Source organism: Protopterus annectens, chromosome 12.part0, assembly GCF_019279795.1.
Source record: "Protopterus annectens isolate FY-2018-M chromosome 12.part0, PAN1.0, whole genome shotgun sequence".
NCBI lineage: Eukaryota > Metazoa > Chordata > Ceratodontiformes > Protopteridae > Protopterus > Protopterus annectens.
Window position 1 is genome coordinate 316,962,788 of NC_056746.1, and position 27,066 is coordinate 316,989,853.

A 27,066-nucleotide genomic window follows, 5' to 3' on the forward strand; every position below is an offset into this window, starting at 1 on the left:
CTTGCTGACTCCTACAGAAAGTTTTATGAGGGATAGAAAAATGTATATCCATGGCAGACAGGGTCTTTCCCTCTTGTTTGCATCTGGAAAGCATGTCTTTTACCTTAGGGCCAAATACAGAAGCTCCATCAAAAGGTGCATTTATGAAGAAAGACTTAAAGGGCTCACAAAATCACATAAGTGCATCCAGACATGTCTCCTGATGGCTATGTCTAAACCCCCAGCCTATGAGGTACCTTCCGTCGCATGGGAGATCGACCTCATGGGCATATTTGAAATGGACTGTAGGATGGCCAGTTGCAAGGATATTCTATTCTCAACCTAATCAGGCTTGCACCCAGAAAGAGATTTCACAAGTTCCTTGGTCAGATCTCTTTGTAACCTCATAAAATGTGCCAGATAATTCAGCGACCTGAGGGCAAAATTCCCAGAAGCATATACATTGCTCTGTTAGGGGATGGACAGATAAACTCTGTTCTGCCAGTCCCTTCTCTGTGGCTGCAGCCACAACCATGGTACTAACTGGGACACCCTTCCTCTAGTGTGTACTGTCTTTAGGAGTAGCTAAAACCTTGTCCAGTCTTTTTGGTATTACCTCTACAGTATCTGACTTCTTCCACACCCAGCAAGAAACAAGGTCAATGCGCTCACTGGCCGGGGGATGATCACTCAAGAAGTAGATGTGCCAGCCCCGAAAACCTCCAGGAACACAGATTCCTCCTGGAATGGGGTGTCAGAGGACCAACCAACATTTTGTTTCAGGAGCTCTGGGATGTCTCCAAAGGAGACATCTTCAGTTGGTGATCTAAGGGATCCCTCTCCTTCATCAAAATCATTGTCCTCTGTGAGAGATTCCTGGTGAGAATTCAAGTGTCTCTTCCAAGGGTCTTCCTCAGTGAGATGCTCCTGGGAAGTATCAGAAATGATGATGTCCTAATGGACTGGCTGGAGACTATTTTGAACTGGCTATCCCACTGGACAGGGTGGAAGAGGCTCACACAGCAAATAACAGGATGAAGCAGGCTTTATCTGATCTGGGGGTGGGGGGGCAGGGATGCCTCTACTCTAGCCAAGGAGAAAGCCCTTTCCACAACCTCAAAGGTAGAATGACTTTGGGACAAAAGTTGACGACACTGGAGCCAGAATTGCTTGAACTATCATCTTCTGCAATCTCACCAGCATTCCAATCGAGGAAGGAGTTGGACCCAAGCTATCCAGTGCCAAGGCACCCAGGGAAAGAGATGGCTCAGATAGTTTCAAAGCAGAGTCCAACCCCCTGGACCTGGCACTGATGCTTCAGCTCCAATTGTCTTTTGACACTGAAAAACTCAGAGTCAGTCAGCTCAGAGGAACCATCAGAGTCAGAGAAAAGACAGTCTTCAGTTCCAAGGAGGACAACCACAGGGATCTCAGATCCAAGGACTCCAAAACAGGCCCCTGAAAGCCCTAAGGGATGATATGGTGGAAAGAGGTCTGCAGTGTCTTTGAGGAGATCCCAATAGGAAAGGAGAAGGCAGCCTAGACAACACAGAATCTCAGAGAAGTGGAGGGGAATGGATCCATGGGGACTTAGATTTCAAAACGGTCATATCCAAGACTAACGAATCCAAATTCATGTGCACCTTTGTGGGTGGCTCTGTTAAGGGAGCCAACATTGAAGACTGATCAGAAGACCTCTTACAGGACTCCTTTTCTCTTGGAGGTGACTCAGGATTATTTTTGTCAGGCTTTTTAGTAGGGGGTTTGAGCCCCAGCAACCGAAAAAGAGGCGGTAGATGGCAGAAGGCCTCTTAAAATAATAAGTTTGTTTCGTTGATCATTTGAAGCCCTGACATTAAAGCCAGAGCAGATTGAACAGTCCATTCTAGATGAGTGGAACCTAGGCAATAAACGCATTCCCTGTGGGCATCAGAATTGGCAAGCTTATGCCTACAGGTAATGCATTTCTTGAATCCAATCAGCTTGTCAGCCATGATAAAGCACCACAATACCAAGATATTATAACAAACTATCTAGAGACAGTGAAGTTAGACTTTTATTTAAATATAAGAACGAAAGAAAGGAGAAATCTACCAACAGTGGTATAAAGAAATATTCCTAAGAGTAAAGAAAGAAAGAAAAAAAGAACACCAGCATTGTTAGGAAGTGTACTGTACCAAAAAACGGTACTCTTCCGTTATTGGGGCAACAGTTAAAGATACAGCGTTTTTTTTCAACGCACATCATGCTTACTTCCAAAAATAGTGACGTGTGGTTAGGGAATTACTTTTCTCAAAATAAAAACATAAATTATGTACCCATAAGAAGATCACCACATCGACTAACTATGCTGTACAAAGAAGCAGTAATGCATATAAGTTGACGGCTCCAGGGGAAAGTTGTCTAATCAACAAGCATGGCTTGTCTGGTAAGTGTCGCTCGGTAGATTAATAAATATGGTTAAACACTAGCAAGGCAGCTCAAGGATGCTGCCATGGCTCCCTCCCAAAACAGTAAACCTACAGGGGTCAAATGGTAAACGTGCAGCTTAGATGTCACCTTTGTTTGGAAGGAAGCCGGCCGGCATCATGCCTCTTACAAGGTCACATCGCTGTAAGAAACAGGATTAACTTCCCATTTGACGATATACTGTGATACAGTTCCACCTCAGTAGGGTGCAAAATCTACAGTAAAAGTGCAACTAAAATTGGGTTTGGGATGAAAAGAAAATGCGATAACTTTTGGTAAAGTAGACACAGCTTAAACCATGTTTTAAGTGCGGGTGGTACAGCTCTGAGTTGGAATACGTAAGAAGAGAAATAAAATACAAATTTGAAAGAAATGTAATTTGTGTGGTTGGATGAAATTACATTGCTTTACAGTAGATTTGTAACATTTAGCAGGCAGTGACTACTGGCAAGCATTTTAGGTGTATCAAAAATACCTAAACTTTGCTACTGTAATTCAATACGCGCACCCAATGAAATGCAAGAAGCCTGGTTCGCCCACTAATACGCCCTTGGAGTAATTTCCTGCACACTTACAGATATAAACATTAATCCTACATTATAAGTTTAAAAAAGAAGTGGGAAGTTATGACTTTGAGCTAATATACTGTTCATATTTGCTGTATTTACTTATTAAAGTTGTTAACCTGGATAGTGGGAGAAACTGTGTACACAAGCGCACTTTTTTACTGGCATATACATTGTTTGCATTACATTCCATGCGCCCATTAGAACTATTGCCCCGATAACGGAAAAGTACCCAAAAAACAGTATCTGAAAAAGTAGTAGAAAACCGCTAAAAAACACTCAAGATTATAGGAAGGAGGAAGAAAATAGTAAAATATAAATATTGAAGATGTATACTAACTCATGACCCAGAACAGCAGAGAAATTCCAATAAAAAGCTCAAAAGTATAGGGATCCATGTCTGAAGCTATGGCAGCCAACAAGATCTGGGATATGTTAGGTTGGTGGGGCATAATGGGTAAAAGGAGGAGTTTGAGAGTTCTTGGATCTGATGACCTGGTAAAAGCAGTCCAGTTGGATCACAGTCTCAGATCCGAATCCAGCAGATGAGGAAAGAATGAAAAGGACAACATCAGATCTTCTGTTTCTGATAACAACGAGCCTTCTCACTGAAAAGATAATAAAACTGCACAGTGTAACTCATCCCATTCTCCCTTCTCAGTGAGACCCTGCACTTGAATTAAGACAGTAACATCAGCTGGATACTGAAGGCATCAATGATGTTAAGTATCACACATATTTTTAGCTGGAAATACCAGAAATGGATAATTGCTGTCCCAACTATAACTTCCTCTGTACTTCTACAGACCTGCCAACCTCTGCCATCATCCTTCACCTACAAATCTCCAGACAGTCAATTTCCCTAAACCACAAGTTTCTCTTTATTTATCAGAGTTTAACCATGTACTGAGGCAAAGGGATGTAATGCAGTTCAGTAGATTTGCTATATTCCTACATTCTGAGAGGATTTTTTTTTTAACTTGGCCATTGTAAACATATATGTTACTGACAGGAGGGGATGCCTAAAACACTCCAATATCTAGTTTCTCTTGACTTTCTTAATGTCTCTCACCCAATTCCTCTACGAAGTTTTTACTTGTCTGACCCCTGGCATTTCTCACCATACTTAGGTTAGCTCTCCCTGGCAGAGTTAAAAGCAATCCATGTCACAGTCATGCCATTTTACTATGTAATGAGAATCCTTGACTTGGAGCTGGTGTCTACAATGTGGCAATGAGGGTGCCCTTGCGTTGACACCATATCAGCACTCTTCCCCTCCAGTATGCCATCTCCAGTTGCAAGTTAAATGATGCTACGTTAGGAAGTGTACATGTCATTGCCTACCTCCCCCCACTCAATACATTCACATATGCCCTATATGCCTTTGTGCATATATGTCCTGCACTCAAGTTTTGTTAAGCGTCCCTTAGAAAAAGGATAGACGATCGTCAGCTACTTGACCTCACCCTTACTCATCTGTACTGGCTCTCCTAGTCTATTTTAAACCAGGTTGCAAGCTCAGACATGCCATCTCCAAACCAGAGACCTGTAATATCTCTATTTTTTTAATATAGTTTGTCATCAAGTTTTAAGCATGTAGGACTTCAAGGCATGCACACTTACAGTTGGCAGGGATTCCCACAAGCTCACTCATCTAATGCCTTTGCCTCAAGTGGTGTAACCAGCCAAGGTGGTTAGAAACAGCTAAAAGCATGTAAATCTTGGTGGGGTGGTTGAATGAAGTAAAAAAATGGAACAAAGGCATCTGCCAATAAGCTTGTTCTGCTGAACTTAGTGTCTGAGCTCTCAGCCATGCTTCCCGGTGGTCAAGTTACACATGGCTTGGAACAGTCAGCATCCCTTAAGCCTGGAAAACAGGTTAACTGCCTTCTTTCATTCAGACAATAATGGATAAGTTATCAGCAGTTAGCAAGAAGACTGAGAAGGATACATGAAATGCCCAGAGGAGCAGATTTTGGAAATTGTGAATGTACTGACCACTCAGACACACTTCTGGTGTTATAACAAACATTAAAGGAAGGCAGTGTACAAGCCACTAACAACCAAGCTAGATTCTAACAGTTAGAGGGCACCAGTATTGGTATGGAAGACTGTGATGACACCAGAAAATCAAGACCCATGATGAAAATATTAATGGACCTGCCTGCCCCCCTCTCTGCAGGACTTCCTAGATCTGCGTTACATAGAAAATGTTCATTTTTATACATTTGCATGCTACAGTCTGCAGTCTATGCTGACAAAATTAAGAGTATAGTACTTGTTGTCCTGACATTGTACAGTCCACTATTACTGCACTTGCAAAGTTAAAAGTAAACTGCGGATTTCTCATACTGTCTTTTTTCCAGTCTGAATTATCAAGGAGTTGGTTATGGAGATAGGTAGTGCCTTCTGCCTCAGTAGTCCATTAAATGATGCTAGCAATGACTCCATAATTATATGCAGATACTATCCTGGAATGTGAATGGGCTTAACAACCCAGTGAATAACCCCAAGATATCTACCTGTCTTAAGAAACTTAGTCCTTAGACTTTAATTTGCAAGAGATGCACCTGGTTGAAAGGGAGCATGTAGCCTTGCTGAAGATGGGGTACAGGGAATTTTAGGCTGCCTATTATGAGAATAATAGAGAAGGAAGCCACTATACTGTTGACCAGGAGGTGTCCTTAACACATTCTGTCACTCACTGTAGATACCCTTGATAGTTAAATATCATTGAATGGCAGATGGGTTTATCTACAGACCACTTTAATGTGTCTATAGCAGAATTTAGGTTGATATTAGTGGAGGTGACAGGGTCTTAGGAAAGAATAACATTATTAGTTAGACAGTGGAACCTAATTACTGATTTGCTAGACATTTAAGGGGTGACTCAGTGAAGTTACAATGCTCAGAGTCAATAGGGTCCTTTCCACTTACTGCCCCTTAGACCACTGGACATCACCAAGTTTTAAGGTTAAAGGGCCAGACCTTCATCTTTTTTCACATAGGTATTCTTTCTTTTTGAGGACAGACAAAATAATGATAAAACAGAAACATATACGTACAGTAGCTGGACTTGACACTTTCTCAGAGTATGTCCCTGTTATGGTGCCCCTGATTACACAGAGACTCAATGTCTAAATCTTCTTGTATCCAATTAGTTCTGTAAGTGGTTTCAGGATTAGCTGTCACAGTGGGACAGAATCTGCCCATGAATTAGGGCAAGCTGGGTAGACTAGTGGGAAGTATTTAAGACTTCAATACATATGGGCGTGATGCGGTATGCAAAAATCTAGGAAATAAGTGAGCAAGTTTCAAGCAAAGGCTTGGCAGGACTGTCTAGCTGAACTGCAAAGTACAACAGACAGGTGGGATAGTCAAATGAGTAAAATGGAGATAAGGTTACTTGAATCGGACCTTCAATTTAGGAAAAAGGTTACCTGAATCCGACCTTTATTTAGGAAAAAGACCTAATATGAGAAGTATTCTGATACTTTTCCCACGGTTTAGGTCAGCACTGCACCTTCAGCATGTGAAACATCAGACAAACAGATGCACTTCAAGGTAAAGTGTCCCACTGATATCCTGCATGCTTTTGGGGAATTTTATCCTAACTTTTATAGTGAAAAGAATTCCAGTAAAAATCGTCACAGCTACCCAGACAATCCTCTGTACCATATCCTCTTGTCTAAATTATTGCCTGAAAATAAAGGCAGACTGTTGGCTCCTAAAGAAGAGAAGAACTGGTAAGGTTACTGAAGAGTCTTACAGAGGTAAATCATAAGAAGTGGCTAGTATCCCCTTTTAATTTTATCAGCTGGAGAGGCAGCAGATACAATAATAGGACTTGAAGGTCAGGATTGAAGTGTTAATGACCAGGTAGTTGCTCAATCTAGAAAAAAAGAGGTAAAGTACAGTTGTGTAAGTTACCCATAACATTAGATGTTCGAACTCCTCACTACTGCAGTAGTCCTTAGGCTACATTGGTTTCTCCCAGGAAACAAAAACCAACCAGCTTCAAAAAGCTCTGGCTCCCCTCATTCCTTTACTCTTAGTGCTGATTGGCTAATCCCAAGAATGGCACTCAGCAGTCAGGGTGTAGCTTTCTTCATGCCTTTCTTATCCATGCAATGAAAGAACAGCAACAAACGATTAATAACTTATAAAGTAAAAACAAACACAACCCTACCTTACATTCCAACTGCAACTATGTACAAGAGTAGGGGGAGTGGGATGGAAACTGGCAAAGGAACCAAGGTATTGGGAACAAATTATTATAGAGGGAAGGTAATAGAATAGGAGGTGGCCAAGAAGACACTTGGACTGCAAACCAGAGACTACCTTCCCTACCAGGGATCGAGAGTACAGGCAAAGAGAAATGGATAGGGGAATCCTTAGTGAAAGACCTGCACTGATAATGTTTTCAGTTGAATTTAGAACAGAAGCCACTTTAAAAAAGCAACACTTAGTAGGGCATACAAAATATTGCACAATAAATATAGGAATCAATCAGAGGAGGTTAAAAAAGATTGGGAAGATGGACTGGATAAACAATTCACAAAGCAACAATGGTAAGACTAATGTACAGCTCCCAAATATGCAAGAAAGTCTAGAAGATTCAGGATTTTTGTTTGAAAGTGCATAGGTATTTTTGTACCCAAAGCAGATTCCAAAGAATTTTTCTTGAGGTAGACAGAAAATGCTGACAGTGTGATGGGGAAGAAAGAGGTAACTGGGAACATACGTTTTGGGTATAATGAGATGGCAGATTTTAAAAATTCCCTACAGAGTACTCTTGTCAAAAATACTGGGTTAGCAAATAGGTGTAACTAAGGAAATTATTTTTTTGTTTTTGGAGCTAGGATACAGGATCTGAATAGCCTAGACATAGTAAGGCCTGGTTAAGTTTAATTCTGGTGGCTGCCACAGAAGCAATTACTAGAAAATGGAAATCTAGTGTCTAAACCAACTATATTTGAAGTAGCAAATATTGCGATAATGATAAAATAATTAGAAGTGGGATCTCTAGAAAAGGATAGGAGCAAATTACATAGAAAAAATGGAAACTGTGGCAACAATACATGCAAAAAAATATTTTGGAGGAGGAATGAAGTTTAACAGAAGCCAGTAATTGATCAATTTATATATTGTTATACTGATTATATTGTACAGAAGAATATAAGCGATCTATAATGTGTATAACTGTGAACATGTTAATATAGTTTTTCACTTATATAAGCGTAAATTTGCCTGCATCACAAGTGGCAATTCAATAAGGGTATTAAAAAAAAAAAGAGTAGAGGGGATAGAGGGTGGGTAAGGCAACAGCACAGCTACAACATATTCTTATATGTTTTTGTGGGGCAAGGATAAGCTGTAGGTAGTGTAAAATAGCAGTGAACGGGTGGGGGTAGCTTGTAATTTCAAACTTCTGGTTATACTGACAGATATAGCAGTATATGCTCTATTCAAGATGGAAGTAACAATTGTAGCAGGCAACAGCTGGCAGCTACAATGTACATGAATGGCTACTCTGAAAGTGACAGTTTATCCAGGATTCCACTCTACTGTAGACTATATCTGAAGTGCTTTACTGGTCATTTGAGGCTTTGATGTTAGGAGAGAAGAAGAAGATGGCCACTCCAATACTGAGACAACTACTTTTTGAAAGGAGCTACAAGTTGCCCTACTGTTCACATTTGTTTCATTATAGTTAATGAGCATTACTCAGCTATGAAAATCATAAATGTATAAATATTTCTAAGTATAACACAAAGGCACTGCCACATTTACCTTTGTTTTGTTTATTTTTAACACCTTTACTGAATAATCACTTGTGACACAGGCAAGCTTACATTTATATAAAAGTAGTCAAACCGTATTAGCATGTTCACATTTACAGACAGTAGTGGTGCTGCGGTAGCATTGTCGCCTCACAGCAAGACGTTGTCCCATTCTATTCTCAGCTAGAGCATCTTCTGTGTGGAGGCATGCGTGAATGGGCGTGCCTGCGTTGAAGATTGTGAGTCAGGGCTGGTGACTCGGCACGTAAAAATCCACTACCAAACATTAGCGGACCGGAGTTCCGCTATGGCGACCCCTAACCGGGATAAGCCGAAAGACACAACAACAACAACACATCACATCCAACAATTTAGGCAACATTACATAAAATTATTCTATGCCTGGTTTCCCTTAAATCTCATTCCTCTCCCAAAACATTTTTTCTGCATATGTTGTTCCTTCAGTTTTCATTTTTACTATGCAATTTACTCCTACCCTTTTCTAAAGAGCCCACCTCTTTTATCTCTGTTACAATGTTCACTACTTTAAGTATGGATGTTTCACATTTTGATTTCTGTTTTCTAATAATTGCTATTTTTGGCAGCCACCAGAATTAATCTTAACAAGGCCTTACTATGTTTAGACAATTTAGATCCTGTATCCCAGTTAAAAAAAAAAGAAAATCTCTTAGTTAAACTCATTTGCTCACCCAGTATTCCTGACAGAGTACACTGCAGAGAATGTTTAAAGTCTGCCAACTTAGTACATTCCCAAAACACGTTACATATCAGTTACATCTTTCTTCCCCATCACATCTCTTAACATTTGCCATCTACCTGAGGAAAAATTCTCTGGAGTATACTTGGGGTATAAAGGTATCTATGCAAACACTTCCAGGCAAAAATCGTAAATCTTCTAGATTATACTGCATATTTGGAAGCTATACATATGTCCTCCCATTGTTTCTTTGTGAAAAAACAGTAGTGTAAAATCTTACCATAATCCTTCTCTTCCATGTTGCAGTATTCCAAACCCTTGGGTTATCCTCTGCTAGCTACCTGAATCTCCGGCCAGTATACAAAAGCTTCTAGTCACTGCTAGGTACATGGGAAATCTGACAATGGCATGGGCCATAAAAGTGATGTCTGCACTTACCTTTTCTCAGAACTGAATGCTCCAGTCAGACTCCAGTACCAGGATAGCTTTAGAAGTCCTGTGTCATCCAAGAAGGAATAGTTTTAATTAAAAAGGGGGTTGGAGGGAGGGAATGAATACTACAACATGGAAGAGAAGGACATCTATGGTTATGGTAAGATTTTACACAGCTATTCTATGTCCTTCTATTTTCATGTTGCAGCATTCCAAACCCTTGCTTGAGTGCCACAGCTCAAAGGGAAGAAGAGGGGGGAGTGGCATGGAACTGTTTTCTATGAAACCATGTAGGATTGCCCTAACAAATCCCACTCAGGATCTGGAGATATGATCCAGTCTGTAGTGCTTAGTGAAGTTATGGATAGATGTCCATGTAGCTGCCTTTAGAATGGAAGCAATATCCAGTCCTTTAAAGAAGGCTCCAGATGAAGCCATGGCTCTAGTGGAGTGGGCCTTATTTTTTGAATTTAGATGTTTTCCATGGTATGTGTAGCAAAAGAATATAGCCAGGGAAATCCATTGTCTATTTTCTCATCACTTTTCCCAGAGCCCTGGGGTGAAAGGAGAAATAATTGCTCTGATTTCCTAATGGACTTGGTCTTGTCAAGGTAAAATCTAAGCTTTCTGTGAACATCAAATGAATGCAAGAGACTTGGTCTTGTCAAGGTAAAATCTAAGCTGTCTGTGAACATCAAATTAATGCAATACTCTCTCTCTCACTGTCATACTGGGGATGTGGGAAAAAGGTGGACAGGTGAATACCTTGGTTTAAGGACATATCACTGACCACCTTGGGCATGAAGGAGGAACTGATTCTCAGGGTCAGTCTATCCTTGTGGAAGAGGAGAAAGGGAGGAGTTGCCACGAGGGCCTGGAGCTCTGACACTCTTCTGTCTGATGCCAGTGCACCAGGAGTACAGTCTTCCAAGTACAGTGTTTCAAGGATGCTTTGGATGCTGGTTCAAAGGGAGCAACCTTGAGCTTTTCTAAAATGTAGTTCAGATCCCATGGAGGTGGAACTGGCTTCCTGGGGGGGGGGAGCCGAGATGCAATACTCCCTTCAGGAATAACTTTGCAGGAAGAAGGGATGCAAGAGGAGGGTCAAGAGGCAGACCAGCTGAAATAGCAGCCAGGTGGGCCTTAACAGAAGAATATACCATCCCTGCTTGCAAGACTTCACACAGATAGGACAACACTAAGGGGACTTCACCTTGCAGTAGGTCCAGCTGTTTTTGTAGACACCACATGGAGAATCTTTTCCATTTATACAAGTAAGATCTCCTAAAATTAGGTTTCCTGGTCTCCTACAGGACTGTTAGCATGTCATCAGTGTAAAAATGTCTGTAAGGGATCAAGATTCTATCACCCATAGAGTTAGGTTCATAGATTCCAGGTGGGGATGGATTAGGGATCCCTTGTCCTGTCTGAGAAGGTCCACTCAGTGAGGTAATTTTTGATGACTGCCCCTGGCTAAATGTAGAAGAAGGGGGAACCAATGCTGGCTTGGCCAAAAAGGAGTCACCAACAAGATCTTTGGTTTATCCCACTGGATTTTCAGTAGGACTTTTTGAAGGAGTGAGGGGGGGGGGAGAATACATAAAGAAACATCCCTTTCCAAGAGATTGAAAATGCTTCCATTGCCCTTATTAGGGGACTGTGTAGCTGGTGCAAAATAGTGGTAGTTGTCTGTTAACAGGGGAGGCAAACAGATTCATTTGTGGTGTACCCCACTTGTGGACAATGTCCAGGAACGCATCACAGTGAAACATCCATTCATGGGATTGTGACATGGACCTGCTCACAGTGTCTGCCTGAATGTTCTGTGCTGAAGGGATATAAACTGCCTGCAGGGAGACTCCCTGTTGGACCGTCAGTTCCCAGGCTTGGAGTGCAAGCCTGCATAGCAAGTAGGATTTTGTCCCCCCATTTATTCACATACCATAGAACTGTAGTGTTGTCTGTGAACAATTTCATGGGTTTTTGTTTTAGGATATGTAGAAAAACTCTCAAGGCAAATATGAATACTCTCATTTCCCTGATGTTGATGTGCTCCCACCTGAAGGTGTCTGACCAGGTACCCTCTCCGGAATCTATGTACATCTCCTGAACTGGGGGAAGGGGCTGTAAGGGGAGTCCTGGGTTGACTGCGATTTGCTCCAACCACCAGAGGATCTCCTTCCTCAGGCATGAAAGGAATGGAATGCTGAAGTCCAACGAGTGTGAATGTTGGGTCCATGTTGATCTCAGGTACCACTGCAATTTTCTCATGTGGAGTCTTGCCAATGAGATATTGTTTGGCTGTCATAGCAGTGGCGTGGAGGACAGAGAACAGTTACTGCTTTAGGTTTTCCACCTTTTGGGGTGGGTGGAAGGAATGCTCTCATGACATCTATCCTTATTCTGCACCCCAGGAAAACTTAGTCCTGGGAGGGATTCACGTTGGACATGGGGTAATTGATGTTGAATCCCAGTACCTGCAACACTGAGATAACTTTGTGTAGTTGGTGAAGTAGGGATCTAGAACATTCTGCCTGTATCAGGAGGTCATCCAGGTACGGAAATATTTGAATCCCTTGGACCCTGCAATAAGCAATAACTGGAGCCAGAGACTTGGTGAATAGCCTTGGAGCTGTAAAAAGAGTCCAAAGGGCAAAGCAGAAAACTGAAAATGTGAGGAACCCACAAAAAAGTGTATTTCCTGTAGTTGGGCCTTATTGGGATGTGTAGGTAGGCATCCTTTATGTCCAAAGTGGCTAGAAATCCCTGAGGCATTACCAAAGGAAAGAGGGGCTGCAGAGTAAGCATACGGAAGGTGGGTACTTTTAAGAAAAGGTTGAGGTGGGAGAGCTCCAGGATAAGTCTCCATGGTCCATCCTGCCTTGGAACTAGGAAGAGTCTGGAGTAAAAGCCATTTCTCCTGTTCTGCCAGGGTAACAGGTTGTATGGTTCCTTGAGAAAGGAGGGTGTCTATGACTGGCTGAAACACGGGGGGGCTGGTCTTTGAGTGGCTGTGGGAAGCCTCTCCAAGAAGGAGGAATGATCCATGTCATGAAATAATCATTTTCTATAATGGACAAGACCCACTTGCCTGCGGGTAATGCTTAGTCAAACAGAAAGACAGTGAGAGAGCCTTAGGGACAGGGAAATGGAGTTTGGAAGTGTGGACAGCAAACGTAGGTAGTCACAGACTACCTGCCCTGTCTTGAAACCGAGGTTTCTGGGCAGGAGTCTGAACAAGCTTGGAAGGGGTCTGTTGCTTCCTGGTGCTCTTTCTGATCTTAGAATGGAGGGTTGGAGCAGAGTGTTTTCTAATGAACTGGGTTTTGGTGAGGTAGTTCCTATGAAATTTGGGGACAGGGGAGACAAACAAATGTTTGAGGTCCTGGAGTTCCTTCCCTTTTGTTGAAGGGTCTTGAATGGATCAGCCACCTTACCCCCAAAAATGGGACAGTTATCCAGGGGAGTATCCTTGAGTTTGGCCTGAATATCATCAGGTAAGGGCTGTAGTCTTAACCATCAGTATCTTCTAAGGACTGAGGCAGAGGCTGCAGATCTAGCAGAGGCTTCTGCAGCATTACAGCTGCATCTATTTGAATGTCTTGTGACTTGTGAAGACAATGAGATGAGGCTAGATATTTGAGCCTTGACTGGTGAGTCAGGGATGTCTGGCAAAAGCTTAATGACCTGAGCCAAAAGGGCCAGGGCATACTTGGACATATGTGCCTTGTAATTTACTGCCCTAAAGGCCAAGGTAGCAGAAGTATAAACTTTTTTGCCAATACGCTCTACTGACTTACTGTTTCTGTCTGTGGGAAGAACAGAGGTGGAGGGAACCGGTCTGGATGGCTTATCTGCAGAGCAGAATCTATCAGGCCTTCAAGGGGCAGGTGGTTGGAAATCTGGATTTACACAGCCTGCATACAAAGCATCCAAGAAGGCTGATAAAACTGGAGGAATGGCAGAAGGAGCAGGGGTGTCCATCTGCAAGAGCTCGTAGTATCTTTTTTGGACCTTTGACACTTTAGAGGAATCCCACTTAAAATATTCTCTAATTTTTGAGATGGTATCACCAAAGGTGAGGTCCTCTTCTGGGAGTCTGTCTCAGCAGAGCCCTTTCTCTAGGGAAGCATGCCCAAGAGGGGACGGCATCTGGGACACATAGGAAGGAGAATCCTCAGCTGCAGGTTGGAGAGTGTCATCAACCTGTGGTCTGGGACTAAGGAGATGGGGGAGCCAGTGAAGAAGCAGGCATGGCAGGCCTTATGACTATAAAAGCATTAAATAGGCACTGGGAAAAGGCCTGCCAGTCTGGCTGGCTTTCTGCCGGAAGGGAAGCATGTTTAGTCTATTGCTTCTTTTTCAGGGAAGGCCAAGAAGGCGTAGGGGCTAAGGTGGGTCTAGATTCTGTATGCTCAGAAGCAGTGGAAGAGCCTGCCTGGGTGGCCATAACGAGCCTAGGTTCCACCTTGGCAGCAGCGGCCAACATCTGTAAGACTTCTACGGACATGCTTTCTGCCTTAGGTTCTGGAGTCTCCCAAACGGTACCCTCTATACCTATTTCGGCAAATTGCAAACATTCCTCCAGGTGAACACTGGCCACAGGAGGGACATCTGGTAGAGGAGGGGCAGCAGCAGGTCCAGGCCTAGAAACTTTGGCCTTCTTCTTAGGTGGCTCTACAGTCTAACCAGATGGCCCCTCCATTGCTAGCACCAAGCATTTAAGATGCTGGTTTTGTAGGTAAATATTAAGGGAGTGCAGATGACTGTGGAGTGTCTTAGGTATGAAGGCCTGACAGATGGCGCAAGTTTGATGGTCGTGTGTAGGCCCTAAGCAGAAAAGGCAGAGCTCGTGGGCATCCTTATGGGGGATCTGATGTCCGCACCTGCACTTTCCTTTCCTTTCCTGGATGATGCATACCTAAACAGGCATGCAGTGACTCAAGAGAAACAGAAAACAGCCCCAACAGGGTACTTATCTTTGAATTTGAACATCTGACGGAAGGAAGAGCCTGCTTTCGACTGGCAGCAGAGAAGTTCTGGGGAAAGGTATGTGCAGACATCACTTTTATGGACCACACTCTCTCGGTCACTGTCAGACATCCCATGTACCTAGCAGTGACTAGAAGCTTTTGTATACTGGCCGGACATTCGTGTAGCTAGCAGAGGATAACTCAAGGGTTTGGAATACTGCAACATGAGAAAACAAGGACATCTGCTTATCTAATCTCTCTTCCCAATCTTTTCTGACCTCTTCTGATTGATTCCTACAGCTATTGTGCAAAATGTTATATGCCCTACTAATTACCCCTTTTTAACAGCAGATTCTGTTCTAGATTCAATTAAAACCTCACCTAGTGGAGGTCTTTTGTTTAGGATTCCACTATCCCTCTTCCTTTCTCTACAGTCTGATATCAACTCCTGATAAGGTAATCACTAGCCTGCAATCCAAATGTCTTCTTGGCCTCTTCTCATACTATTTATCACCTTTCCTTTTCTAATTATCTGTTCCCAATACCTTGGTTCCTTTGCCAGCTTCCTCCAATAAATTCCAATCCCCTCTTTGTCTATTCTCTTTACCCCTAATTGCAGTCATACCTATCGGTAATCACTTTTCTCTATTCCTGTGTTGGCTTAGTTCTTTGTATACTTTCTGCTACTTTATGAATATAATATTCTGTATGACTTTTATAATTCTCCTTAAGGATCTGCATCCAAAATCCCATTCTTTCCTTATTTCTTGAATTACCCCCTTCATCATCTTCCTTTTCCAGTTTAAATTGTAGATTTCTGCTTGTGTTATGTATGAGGGCCTTAACTGTGTAGTTTTAAAACATCCCTTCAAATCATGTAATCCTACACACCTAGTTGTTCAGTTGGCAGGATCAACTAATCCCACTTGACACTTTCCCACTTCAACTGCCAAATAAAATTGTTTCACTCTTTACTAATTAGTGTCCACAACTTCTTCTCTGGTTAATAAAAATATGCCTGACCTATGTATAAAACAAAAGGGACTAAAAACATTTTTACTGCTCATATCTTGCTATCCATTATCCATAGAGAAGAGTTTGTCAGGGTTTGCATTATCGTTTGTTTAATCTGTTCCTTCATACCCTTAGGTAGCATAACCAAATGTTTTTTAAACCATACCTCTAAATACTTCATTTTATCATGTCCCCATAAATATGGGTATTGTTCACATGAGGGTACATAGTTTATACATAGTTTATAGCCACAGACTTTAATTTATCTTAATTTTATATCCTGAAAAAACAGAACTGTTTCAAAATATTCTACAACACTGAGATGTCCTTTTCTGGTTCCGTCAGGTACAAAATAATATCATCTGCAAATAAAGCCATCTATTTTGAACACCATACCACCTATATCATTGAGTTTCTGAGTCTCTTATTTTCTTTGCCAGTGGTTCTAAACATAATAGAAACAACAAAAGAGAAAGAGGACACCCCTGCTGGTTCCTCTGTTTAGACACAACTTATCAGATACGCACTCTCCCACTTTGATTTTTGTCACTGATCCCTCATACATCTTTCTAATTAACCTTATTATTGTATCAGGAAATGTAAATGCTTCCATTGCCCTACTTATAAAATCCCAGCTTACTCTTGTCGAATGTGGTCTCTCTGTACCAAGACCCACCAATAACAGCAGTATTTTCTTACATGCTGCTTCTCAATGGATCATCACTGTTCTATTAATGTTGTCAAACGTTTGCCTCTCTTCCACAAAACCACATTAGCCCATATCTAACCACATTAGCCCATATCTATCAATCTTGCTATCACTTTTGCCATTCTTTTAGCCATTATAGACATAAACACTCTAAATTCATGGTTTAGAATTGAAATGGGCCTATATCGTCTTTAGATTTTACAGCTTCAGCAGCTTATTTCCAGGATGTGGTGCCTTCCCTCCTTTTAAAATGCTGTTAAACCTTCCGGATCTTTATCACTTTCTTCCCTACTAACTTCTAAATATATTCCTGGAGACTTTCCTGTAGATTGGTTATACATCACCACTTTTATCTAATTTCCTCCAAATTTAACTTTTAGTTCTTCAGCCTCATCTGCCTCTAACCTTGGTATGTTTAAGTCCTCCATAAATATTTCCATTTGTGCTTTTTCTTGACTTCCCCACTTCTTTGCTTTATACAAATTTTCACAAAATTTCCGAAATATCTCTAATACCTCTACAGGCTCTGGTTATTTTTCTTGTTATAGACTTACCTTTGTTTTCTTGTCATTTAATCTTGCTAGATCTTTTACCACTGATTGTAGCTTTTCTTTGTCTCTGCCACAGAGGATAAGCCGTGCCCCAGCCACATGGAACAATTTAGCACATTCTAAGACAAAAAAGTAATACACTAAAGAGATATGCAATATTGCAGAGAGAAGAAAATATAGCACATTTATAAACAATATAATTTTGATTTCAATAATGGAATTGTCACAAAAACCTTAATCAAAACAGGTTTCCCCTGTCAAGTTCTACTAATCAATCAAATAATTCTAAGAAAATTCCCAGAGACCTCACGCAATACATTCTATTGTACATAAGTTTTCATTTTTTTTAAAACTGCACACAAAAACTTAAACACACAAACATATGCATGGAGCTTAATTTGATCTAAGTTAAATAGCCCTTGCAGAAAATGTTGTTGTTGTATACCATAACATTAGACTTGTGAGGGAGTCGTCACTGTAAGTAAATCATAACTTTTGAGTTATGCCCGCCTTATCTGTATTCATTCCCAGCCACAGACTTATCAGCTATACCTCAGTTCCTATGAGAACCAACACTGGCATTGTACGAGCATTTCTTTGAATGTTAGTAGGTGCACGAGGGTCTCGTACAAAATTGGCATTGCCAGGAGAGTTTATCAGTTCTTTGACCCCTTGAAGGACCTCAAAGACATCGGATTGTAATAGGTTACATCTTAGTTAATAAATAATTAAATTTTAGTAAAAAGCATTACTGACTGGTAAGATCATAAGAAATAAATACTTTAGAAATTTCTCAGGGTTAAAAGAAGGGGTAACTTTACTGTTACAGTGATCATTTCTCAATGGCCTAACCTTATGGTAAATATACTTACATATAACTGTACTATCATCTTTGGAGAGAGGGAATGTAACAGTAAACCATAACACTCAGGCAGGTTTCTGAATGGTACTATCATGTCCAAGGGAGAAGGATAGTTACATAATCCCCTGAGTCACAGCCATGCCAAAAACTGTCATGCCTCTGGACTGTCCAGCCAATGTATAATGCCTTGTAAAGATATGAACAGCAGTTCATGCTGCTGCTACTGAAATATCTACTGGAAACAATTCCTGAAATATGTTGCTGGTGTATCAACTGGCCTAGAAGAATGAATTCACTGTACTTCGAACAGGCTTAATGTACTTGGCATAACAAAAGGTAATACAGTTTACCAACCATTCATAAAGAGTCTGCTTTCAACTGGTTAGGGTTTCTTTCCTTTCTCTTAAAGAACACAAAAAAACTAACTAGTCTTTCAGAAATCATTAATCCTTGCATAGCATTCTCAGATACGTATGAGCATCCACCAGATGCATTCCGTACTTTAGTTCATGTTGATAAGTTTGCAAAGAACAATGGCAATGAATGGACTAATCAAGGGTTAGTGCAGAGAATAATTTTAGAAAAAAAGATGGATTTGTTTTTAGAGACACTTTGTATTATAAAGTACCAAGTACAATGGTGGACACAAGAGAGCCTGGTACTAGTAACTGCAAACAGAAATAATACCTTCTTCAAAAGACATCTTAACTCTGTTGAAGCTGCTAATTCAGAAAGAGTTAAACTTATCTCTGCCAACATAAAAGTTCAAATCCCAAGAAGGACAGATATGTCTTCATAGATGCTTTTGGATATAATGAGTTGCTATATGTGGGATGTCTAGAATACTAACAGACTGCAGAAACATGAACCTTGATTGATGAATAATCCCGATTTAAAATGAGTAGTTTAAATAGTGTACATATCTTATAATGGGACAGCGTAAATGAGCTAATCCTTTTGTTACTGTCCATAAAACAAATCTCCCCCAGTTCCGTATGGAAGATTTCCTTTCACTAGGTATTTTACCCTCTTTTAAAATGTTTGATACTTGTACAAACAGTAAGCAGCTCCTAGAATTCACTTCTATCCATGAAAGACACAAAATTTTGAGTTGGGGAGTACACCTTTGCCTACTTGTTACTTAGCAAAATTTGTGCAGAGGTTATTAGCTGTGATGAAAAAGATATCAAACACATTAGCAGTGAAAACCAATGTTGTCTGGGCCAAGGCAGCTGTCAAAATCAGACTACCTTTGTCTTTCTTGCTTTGTAAAGAACTTTCTAGGTTAAGAAGAAAAGGGTAAAAAGCTTACACAAGTGACTGATTCCACTGAAAGGAGAAAGCACCTACATTCTAGGATGTTTTGTAAGGCATTAGGGAGAAGAAAATTTGCAGTTGACTGTTGAGTTGGACAGAGAAGATATCCACCTCTGGAAGGTCCCACATCTGAATATTCTTATGAAATTCTTTGGAGCTAGTTTCCATTCATGAGCCAACATGATTGGCCAACTTGGCATATCTGCTACTTGGACTTTTGAAGGCTGAAACATAAGCTGCCTGCAGCTGTGAACTGTGTTCCAAAGCCTGTTCCTAAATTTGAACCGTCTTCTTGCAAAGTTGAAAAATATAGTTCCTCGTCGTTTGTTTACTGATCACATTACTGTAGCACTGTCTAATTTGATATGCAGGCAACATAGATGAAAACTGTCCTGAAAGGCTGTCAAGGCCGTGTATATGCTTTTTTTTCTCCTTCATGCTGATGTAAAGCGGTCTTTCTTGTTAAAACCATCTGCTATGAACTGACAGGTTGCTGATGTGGCCTCCCCAAGTACAATCCAAAGAGTCTGTGGTTAGGATTTAGACTTTGTATAGTGAAGCAATGCCAGTAATATGGATACAGCAAACCATATTTGTCTACCATAAAAATTCCTGCTTTACATGCTATGTTTCAAGAATCATTATATCCACAGGAGATGTGGATTGACTGCTAAAGTTTCTGACATGCAGTTCTGGGTGTGTTTTTCCCCTATAGAATCTACCATGACAAACCAAAAGAATGCAAGAAGACATGCATTCTTATACCTTCAGAAACTGTCTTCTTGAAATGACTTCTAGATCAGGGGACTACAATAGGGCCTACTGAATATGTCTCTTCTTTTGCCCAGAGTTGGAAAGACCCTCAATAACAATGAATGCAAGAAAGCCCCTTGGAATGTTACTAATGCTGAAGGAGTCCAGGAAGTGTCTCTTTTGTCTCAGTCATAGTTTACTGTTAAACTTGCAAATTAGAAAAAAATGCAATGGTCTAACAGATGAGTCGTGTGACAAGTTCCTTTGCATTTTCCACTATCAAGCACCTGCCTACACAGTTAAAATTGTTACATTTTACTGTATATGGTATGCAAATAGTGGAGCTAAACAGTTGGTAAATACTCTGAGAGGTTGTATAATGCCCAAATAGAAGCGTTAATCATACATTCATTGATTTGCTGATTACCTGCATAATTTACTTCAGAGTCAGTCATGGGAGAGTTGGAGTTTATCCCAGTATTCAGAGGGCACATGGAAGACGAAACAATCTTGAGCAGGGCACCATTCCATTGCAAGATGCATGTATCCATTAAGTGTTATACATAGGTTCATAGGTTCATACTAGGCTATCTGCCCTAGGGCATTTATAAGCCTAGCCAGAAATAAACAGCCTTTGCAGATGTTGAACCCAGGACCCTGTACACTATAGTCACAGTAGTTAACCACTAAGCCATCACAGCAGTACATACACACACACACACCTATGGACAACATGGAAGAATGCCAATTCACCTATGACACAACTTTTGGCACGTGAAAGATAATGAGAACTCCTGGAGAAAACCCACACAAAATGGTAAATTTGAAACCTGAAATGCTAATCTTTTTGGTATCTGGGGTACTTTTTTGTGAGATCTCACTGCATTACAAACTGAAGATTTATATCTTCATGTCTAGTGCAGCCATGTGAGAATTTAAGTCTATAAAAGGAAGTACAGTCAACAGAATCACCATTCTGAAAGTTCTTTCCTTTATATAGTTGTTCAGCTCTGATAAATCTAGACCTGATCTTAAGATGCCGTTCCTTCTGATACCAGAGCCAGTTTCATATAAAAGTCTGGTCCTCATTGGCTTGAATGAACTCTGTATTGTATTTTTTGCCAGAAGTTGATTAATCAAATGAAGTGCCAAGTAAACTTCATGGGACGGAATCTGTGGAGCTAACTATCTTTGAATTTTCTGAATAAATTACGTGGTATAACTGTGATGAATTGGCTGCAGTACTCATCATCTGTGAGTATCTGTTGTCAGTAGTAAAATGACACTGAAACTTGCCTTCTAAGGGTACTGTGGAAGAGGCAGTGATAAGAGAATCCTTTTGAAGGTTTCTGAGTGTGTCTGTTCTTTCCTTTCACTAGCTGAATTATAGATTGATTGCTTTCCTTTAGCTTCTGCTGATAAATTGTTGTGAAGAACCTCCTTTCTCTTAGACTGTTTTTTCATTAGTAGTGAATTTTATAGCTGAGGAGTATGATGGACATTAATGCCCTCAAAAGATGATCTTATTTTGCATTTCTTTTCTAAGTAAACTATATTGTTATCAGTTGATTGAACATTTTTGCATCCCCACAGGACCAAGCCCTGTGGTTTCTCTATCTGCACCCAGTCAGCCCATTCATTGTGCAATCATAGGAAGTCAGGAACTTCTGAGCACGACAGCCCTCCAGTTCATTTGTTCCTGCCAAGGAATCCCCATGAGCTCATCCATTTGGGAAGATTTGGGTGGTAAGGCAGCTTTGCCAGTCCTCTGGGATGGCATGCCCCCCCCCCCCCCAGAAAGCAACACCAACCTTGGGGTGGCTCTTTTGAGCTCCAGTATAGCTGACCTCCAGCTGGAAGCATGCCTCTGCACACTAAATTCCCCTCAGCTAACGACGCATCTTGCGCACAGCAATGTACACTTGACAGACCAAAACCCCACTGGGTAGACACCAAGGATTCCTGCTAGGTGTCACCCATGTGGTCAGCCACAGCCATCTCCCCCTCCCAGAAGAATGGGTGAGTTGGGAGTTGATAATCACTCCTCAACTCAGGTTACCTGTGATATAGTCAAGACTTTATCCTTCTACACCACGGAGTTGCCCAGGTGAACAAAATTTCTTGAACCATAGCTACTTTCAGAATTCATTTTTCTGATTCCTGACTACTGATCTGCTTATTTGTTTATTTAACTGGTTGATTCTGTCATTCAGGAATTGTGTTTTACTGACACTACCACTGCAGCTATGTTGTCTCTATGCTACTAAAACTGCTGTTACAACTGTAATGTATATCTAATTGACCTAGTCTTTGGAGTTAGAAACAGTATTTACTGAATTTAGCACTACAGTTGTATCTGCTACTGCTTCAGCTGTGCTGTTGTGTTCATTTTCCTTTTTCTTGTATGCACAGGATAATTGGCTGATAAATGTATTGTGTATGATTTATTAACCTGTTTCCAAATTACGTTATGCACTGTGATGTGGTTACTGTTGAAGCACTCTCAAACTGTAGCAGTAGCATCTATTCTCCTGCTTTATCCACACTATCCTCAGATTTTTATCTTTTACACCCTCCTATTGCCTCATTACTTCCTTTGACCTGTCTTTGTCCCCTTCTACTAGCTTCATCCTCTCTTTTTTTTCTCTCTCTCTCTACAGAGCACACTCAAGCAAATCTGCAGTCTGCGGCTACCACTCCATCTATACAGTGTAAGAAGGAATCAGTATTGCAAACTAAACAAGGATATACATTTTGAGCTTCAAGAGCAGGGTCAGTCCACCCAGGCATTCTACTTGTATGTTTTATGAGAGTGAAGCTATTACATTAGCAGTATTTCTTAGTAGTTCTCAGCTTGCTAATAAAACTGACTGTTGTAGCCTTGTGTCCCCCCCGATAGTACAATAATCCTAACAGTCCAATAGACAGTATAGATTTTAATTCACATCCCTGTGACTAAATTAAATTAACCATCAAGCAGCCCTCTCAGTTCTTTCTGCCTTAGTTTGTATCACTTGGAGGATCACCTGCTTATTTGCATCTCTATCATTGCTAATGTATCTCCCTACTCTAATCTGTGCACAAACTGGTTACTAATCAGCAAGTCAATGTAAAGACACACTCCCAACCTTAATAAACTTTGCTGTCTCTTCTCTCCTTCACTTTACAGGTAGTTTGAATTACTTACCCTCTCTGAGGCCTTCACTGATTTCCACTGATTGCCTCTCTGGTTTCTTTGCATTCCACCTGGTTTACACCCCTTGTGCTATCTCCCTCCCCCAATACAAAGTCTATATTAGAATCCTGCTGAGCATGGAGACATCTTTAAATTTCTAGTCTCCCACCAGGACACAAGTGCTCTTCAGCAATTACATTCTGCTAGCCGGTAAGCCATTAGACCTCAGGAATTTCTTTTAAAAGTGTTCAGATTTGTAAAGTAATACTTACTTTTTGCTGTATTTGGATTTATACAACTAGTATTCATTTTTCTGATTCCTGACTACTGATCTGCCATTGTTACCTACTGTTATTATACCTGGCTGATTGTTTCCTCTCAGCAATTTCCTACTCCTTTGGCTCTGCCCGCTCCGTTCGCCCTTCGGGCTCACTCCGCTCTCCTCCCTGCCCCCAAATCCCACCCGTCCCTGGGACCTCTACATTTATCCCCGCATAACCACACCCACCACATTCCCTAGCCAATCAGAACATATTCTTCTCTCCACCCACTCCATAGCAGTCCACTCCCACACCCACCCTTTCCCTCTCTGAACACATACCTACTGTATACAATCCCCACTCATCTCAACATGTCCAACACTCACCTTCCTCTCCTACTACTAACTCTTCTAACTATTCTTACCTCTACCTACCTCATAACCTACTATGAGCAACCTTTAAATCCTACCTTTTGTACTCCACACAAACATACCCTAGCTACCCCCCCCAACTACACTCACAACCCATCACAGTCCCATATACAGCAACTCATATCTTGAACCTAAATAAAATCGTCTCTCACACATCAAATACCTTATTCTTCGACTCACAAAACACTTGCACAGCATCAAAACCTCACAACTAACTAACCTTATTCATGGTTTATCATTAATTGATGGGGACATCAACCCCAACCCAGGCCCAAACACAGACATACCATCCCCTAATTCCCAAATTATGAAACCTATGTCTACACCACAAACGAAACCTCCCAAATCTCTCACAATAGCTCATCTTAACATCCGTAGCATATGTAACAAACTTCCTGCTCTTCATGCCCTACTAGAAGTCCAACAGTTTGACATTCTCTGTCTTACTGAAACCTGGCTTAAATCCACAATAAAAGATAACGAAATTATCCCCCCTGGCTATAACATCCTAAGACAAGATCGTCTTAACAAAAAAGGTGGAGGAGTAGCCCCCATCCGTTCTATACGAATGAAATCTAAGACAGCTCAATGGCTAACAACCAACACCAAACAGCTTATCCTTAGTAAGAATAAAGCTTGGACTAAATGGAGAACCACGAAAGACTCTTTGGATCACCTTAGCTTCAAACAAAAAAGGAACAAGACTAAGCTTGCTATCAAACAAGATAAAAGGAACTATTACACCAAGCTACAGCAATCCTCCCACCGCCAACAACAAAAATTTTGGAAATCAATTAACTCACTACTATCCCCCGGCAAGGTTGAAACCCCCAACCCACTAGGCTCCTGCCCTGTCTCTCCCCTACAAACAGCTAACACATTCAATAACTTCTTTACTTCAACCATACTTAAACTGGCCAACCAACAAAGCCCTGACCCCTCTTTACTAGGTAATACTAACTGCACTCCACCTCTATTTCAACTTAAACCCATACCTACTTCCTATATTCTTAATTTACTTCAGAAACTCAAACCCTCAACCCCCTCAGCTGACAAATTGCCAGCGGAATATCTCCAGCTAGGTGCTAAAGCTATTGCCTACCCTATCTCTATTCTAATCAACAGAACCATAAAGAAAGTACTATACCCTCACTCTGGAAAATCTCCGACATCATCGCTCTCTTCAAAGGCGGTGATTCATTTGAGTACTCGAACTACCGCCCTATAGCACTGCTATCTCCTATTGCTAAAATAATGGAGAAATGCATCCACAAACAGCTTTTAAATCACCTCCTATCTAATAACCTTCTAGCTACTTGCCAACATGGCTTTCGTCCCTACCATAGCACCACAACAGCCTTATTATCCTTCATAGACTCCATTAATATAAACCGGAATAACAATCTTCTTTCATCTGCATTCTTTGTAGACCTGTCAAAAGCCTTTGATATGGTGAATCACCAACTCCTCCTACATTGTTTAAAATCTCTCTCTCTCAATAATCTTGCTTTAAGCTGGTTTACTTCCTATCTTCAGAATCAGAAACAAGCTGTTTTATGGAACAACAAACTTTCCGAACTTCTCCCTACCACTTTAGGAGTGCCTCAGGGCTCCATCTTAGGTCCTCTTTTATTTTCCATCTTTATTAACGACCTGTATCTAGCCACCCCACTAACTACTTGCATTCAATGCGATGACACCACCATCATCTGCTCTGCCACAACCCAAGCTGACCTCCACTCACTTACTCAAAAAACTTTTACCACCATAGAACAATGGTTCTCCAATCACTGCCTTCTCTTAAACCCTAAGAAAACTAAAATTGTCCTCTTCTCACCCACACATCTGTCTCCCCCTATTAGTTTCACACTTACTTCTAACAATGGCACCCTTATCTCTCCTGACCAAACAACCAAACTTCTAGGAGTTACTATCGACAACCTACTAAAATTTGATTTTCATATCAACTCTATCATAAAAGCAACTAACAAAAAATTAGGTTCTCTCTACAGAATCAAATCTTTCTTAACTCCTGAAGCAAGAACTACCATAGCCAGAACATATCTCATCTCTACTCTACTATATGCATCCCCCATATATACTAATCTTTCTAAACATAACATCAATAGGCTTACAACAGCCTATAACAACATTGCCAAATTTGCCACTGCCTCTCCATATAAAACACATCACTGCCTGAACCTCCTTAACCTAGGGTGGCTGGAGTTACCTCACCTAATTCAATACTATCAGCTTACAACTGCCCATAAAGCCCTTCACCACCCAGAAAAGATACCAATGCTCTCCACCCTGATAAAACCCTATAACAACCTAAAAACCCTACGCTCTTCCAATAAAATACTGATTCAAACCTCTCTATCAAAGAATACAGCAGGTGACTCTATATTTTCCAACTCAGTTGGTAAAATTTGGAATAAACTTCCTGCAGACCTCTTAGCCCAAACTTCTATCACACTATTTAAAACTCAACTGAAACATTTTCTAACCAATCACTGGCTTTGCTCTTGCAATAACCCTAGCTGATCACGTACCTCCTACCTTCTCCTGCATCCTTTGCACTGTCTCCCAACTCTATTTCTCCATTTTATTTTTCATCTCTACCTAAGAAATTGACTCTCTCAACTTCAAACTAAAATTTTCTAGTAACTCTATCTTTTGCTTTTAAACTACTTAATTATTTCTGTCTCACATTTTATATACCTGTACTGAAGAAATTTGATAGTCTCTGTTTTCACCTTTTGAACTTACTGAAAAGATAGCCTAAATGACTGTTTTAGTGGTCTTAAATTCCCTATGTAATTATGAATGCCTGTTTTAGTTGAATTTCAAATTACCTATGTACTTTGACCTGTACTGTAAAAATTTGATAGTCTCTGTATTCACCTTTTTGAACTTACTGAAAGGAAAGCCTATATGCCTGTTTTACTTGTGTCTTAATTACCTATGTAATTTTAAATCCCTGTTTTAGTTGTGTCTTAAATTACCTATGTACTTTGAATGTATTTTTGTTATTATGCATTAGATAGTGGAGCTTTTCTCCTCGGGCCTCCACT

General features: G+C 40.8%; 1 protein-coding gene across 7 annotated transcripts in view; it reads right to left on the bottom strand.

Moving 5' to 3' along the window:
- Positions 1-27,066, bottom strand: part of DHRS7B (dehydrogenase/reductase 7B) — a 749,348-nt gene that overhangs the window by 232,867 nt on the left and 489,415 nt on the right. For all 7 annotated transcript variants that reach the window (XM_044089396.1, XM_044089394.1, XM_044089397.1 and 4 more), the window contains exon 3: positions 17,198-17,313. In XM_044089396.1, coding sequence (XP_043945331.1) covers positions 17,198-17,313 — 116 coding nt within the window. The remainder of the gene's footprint in view (positions 1-17,197; positions 17,314-27,066) is intronic.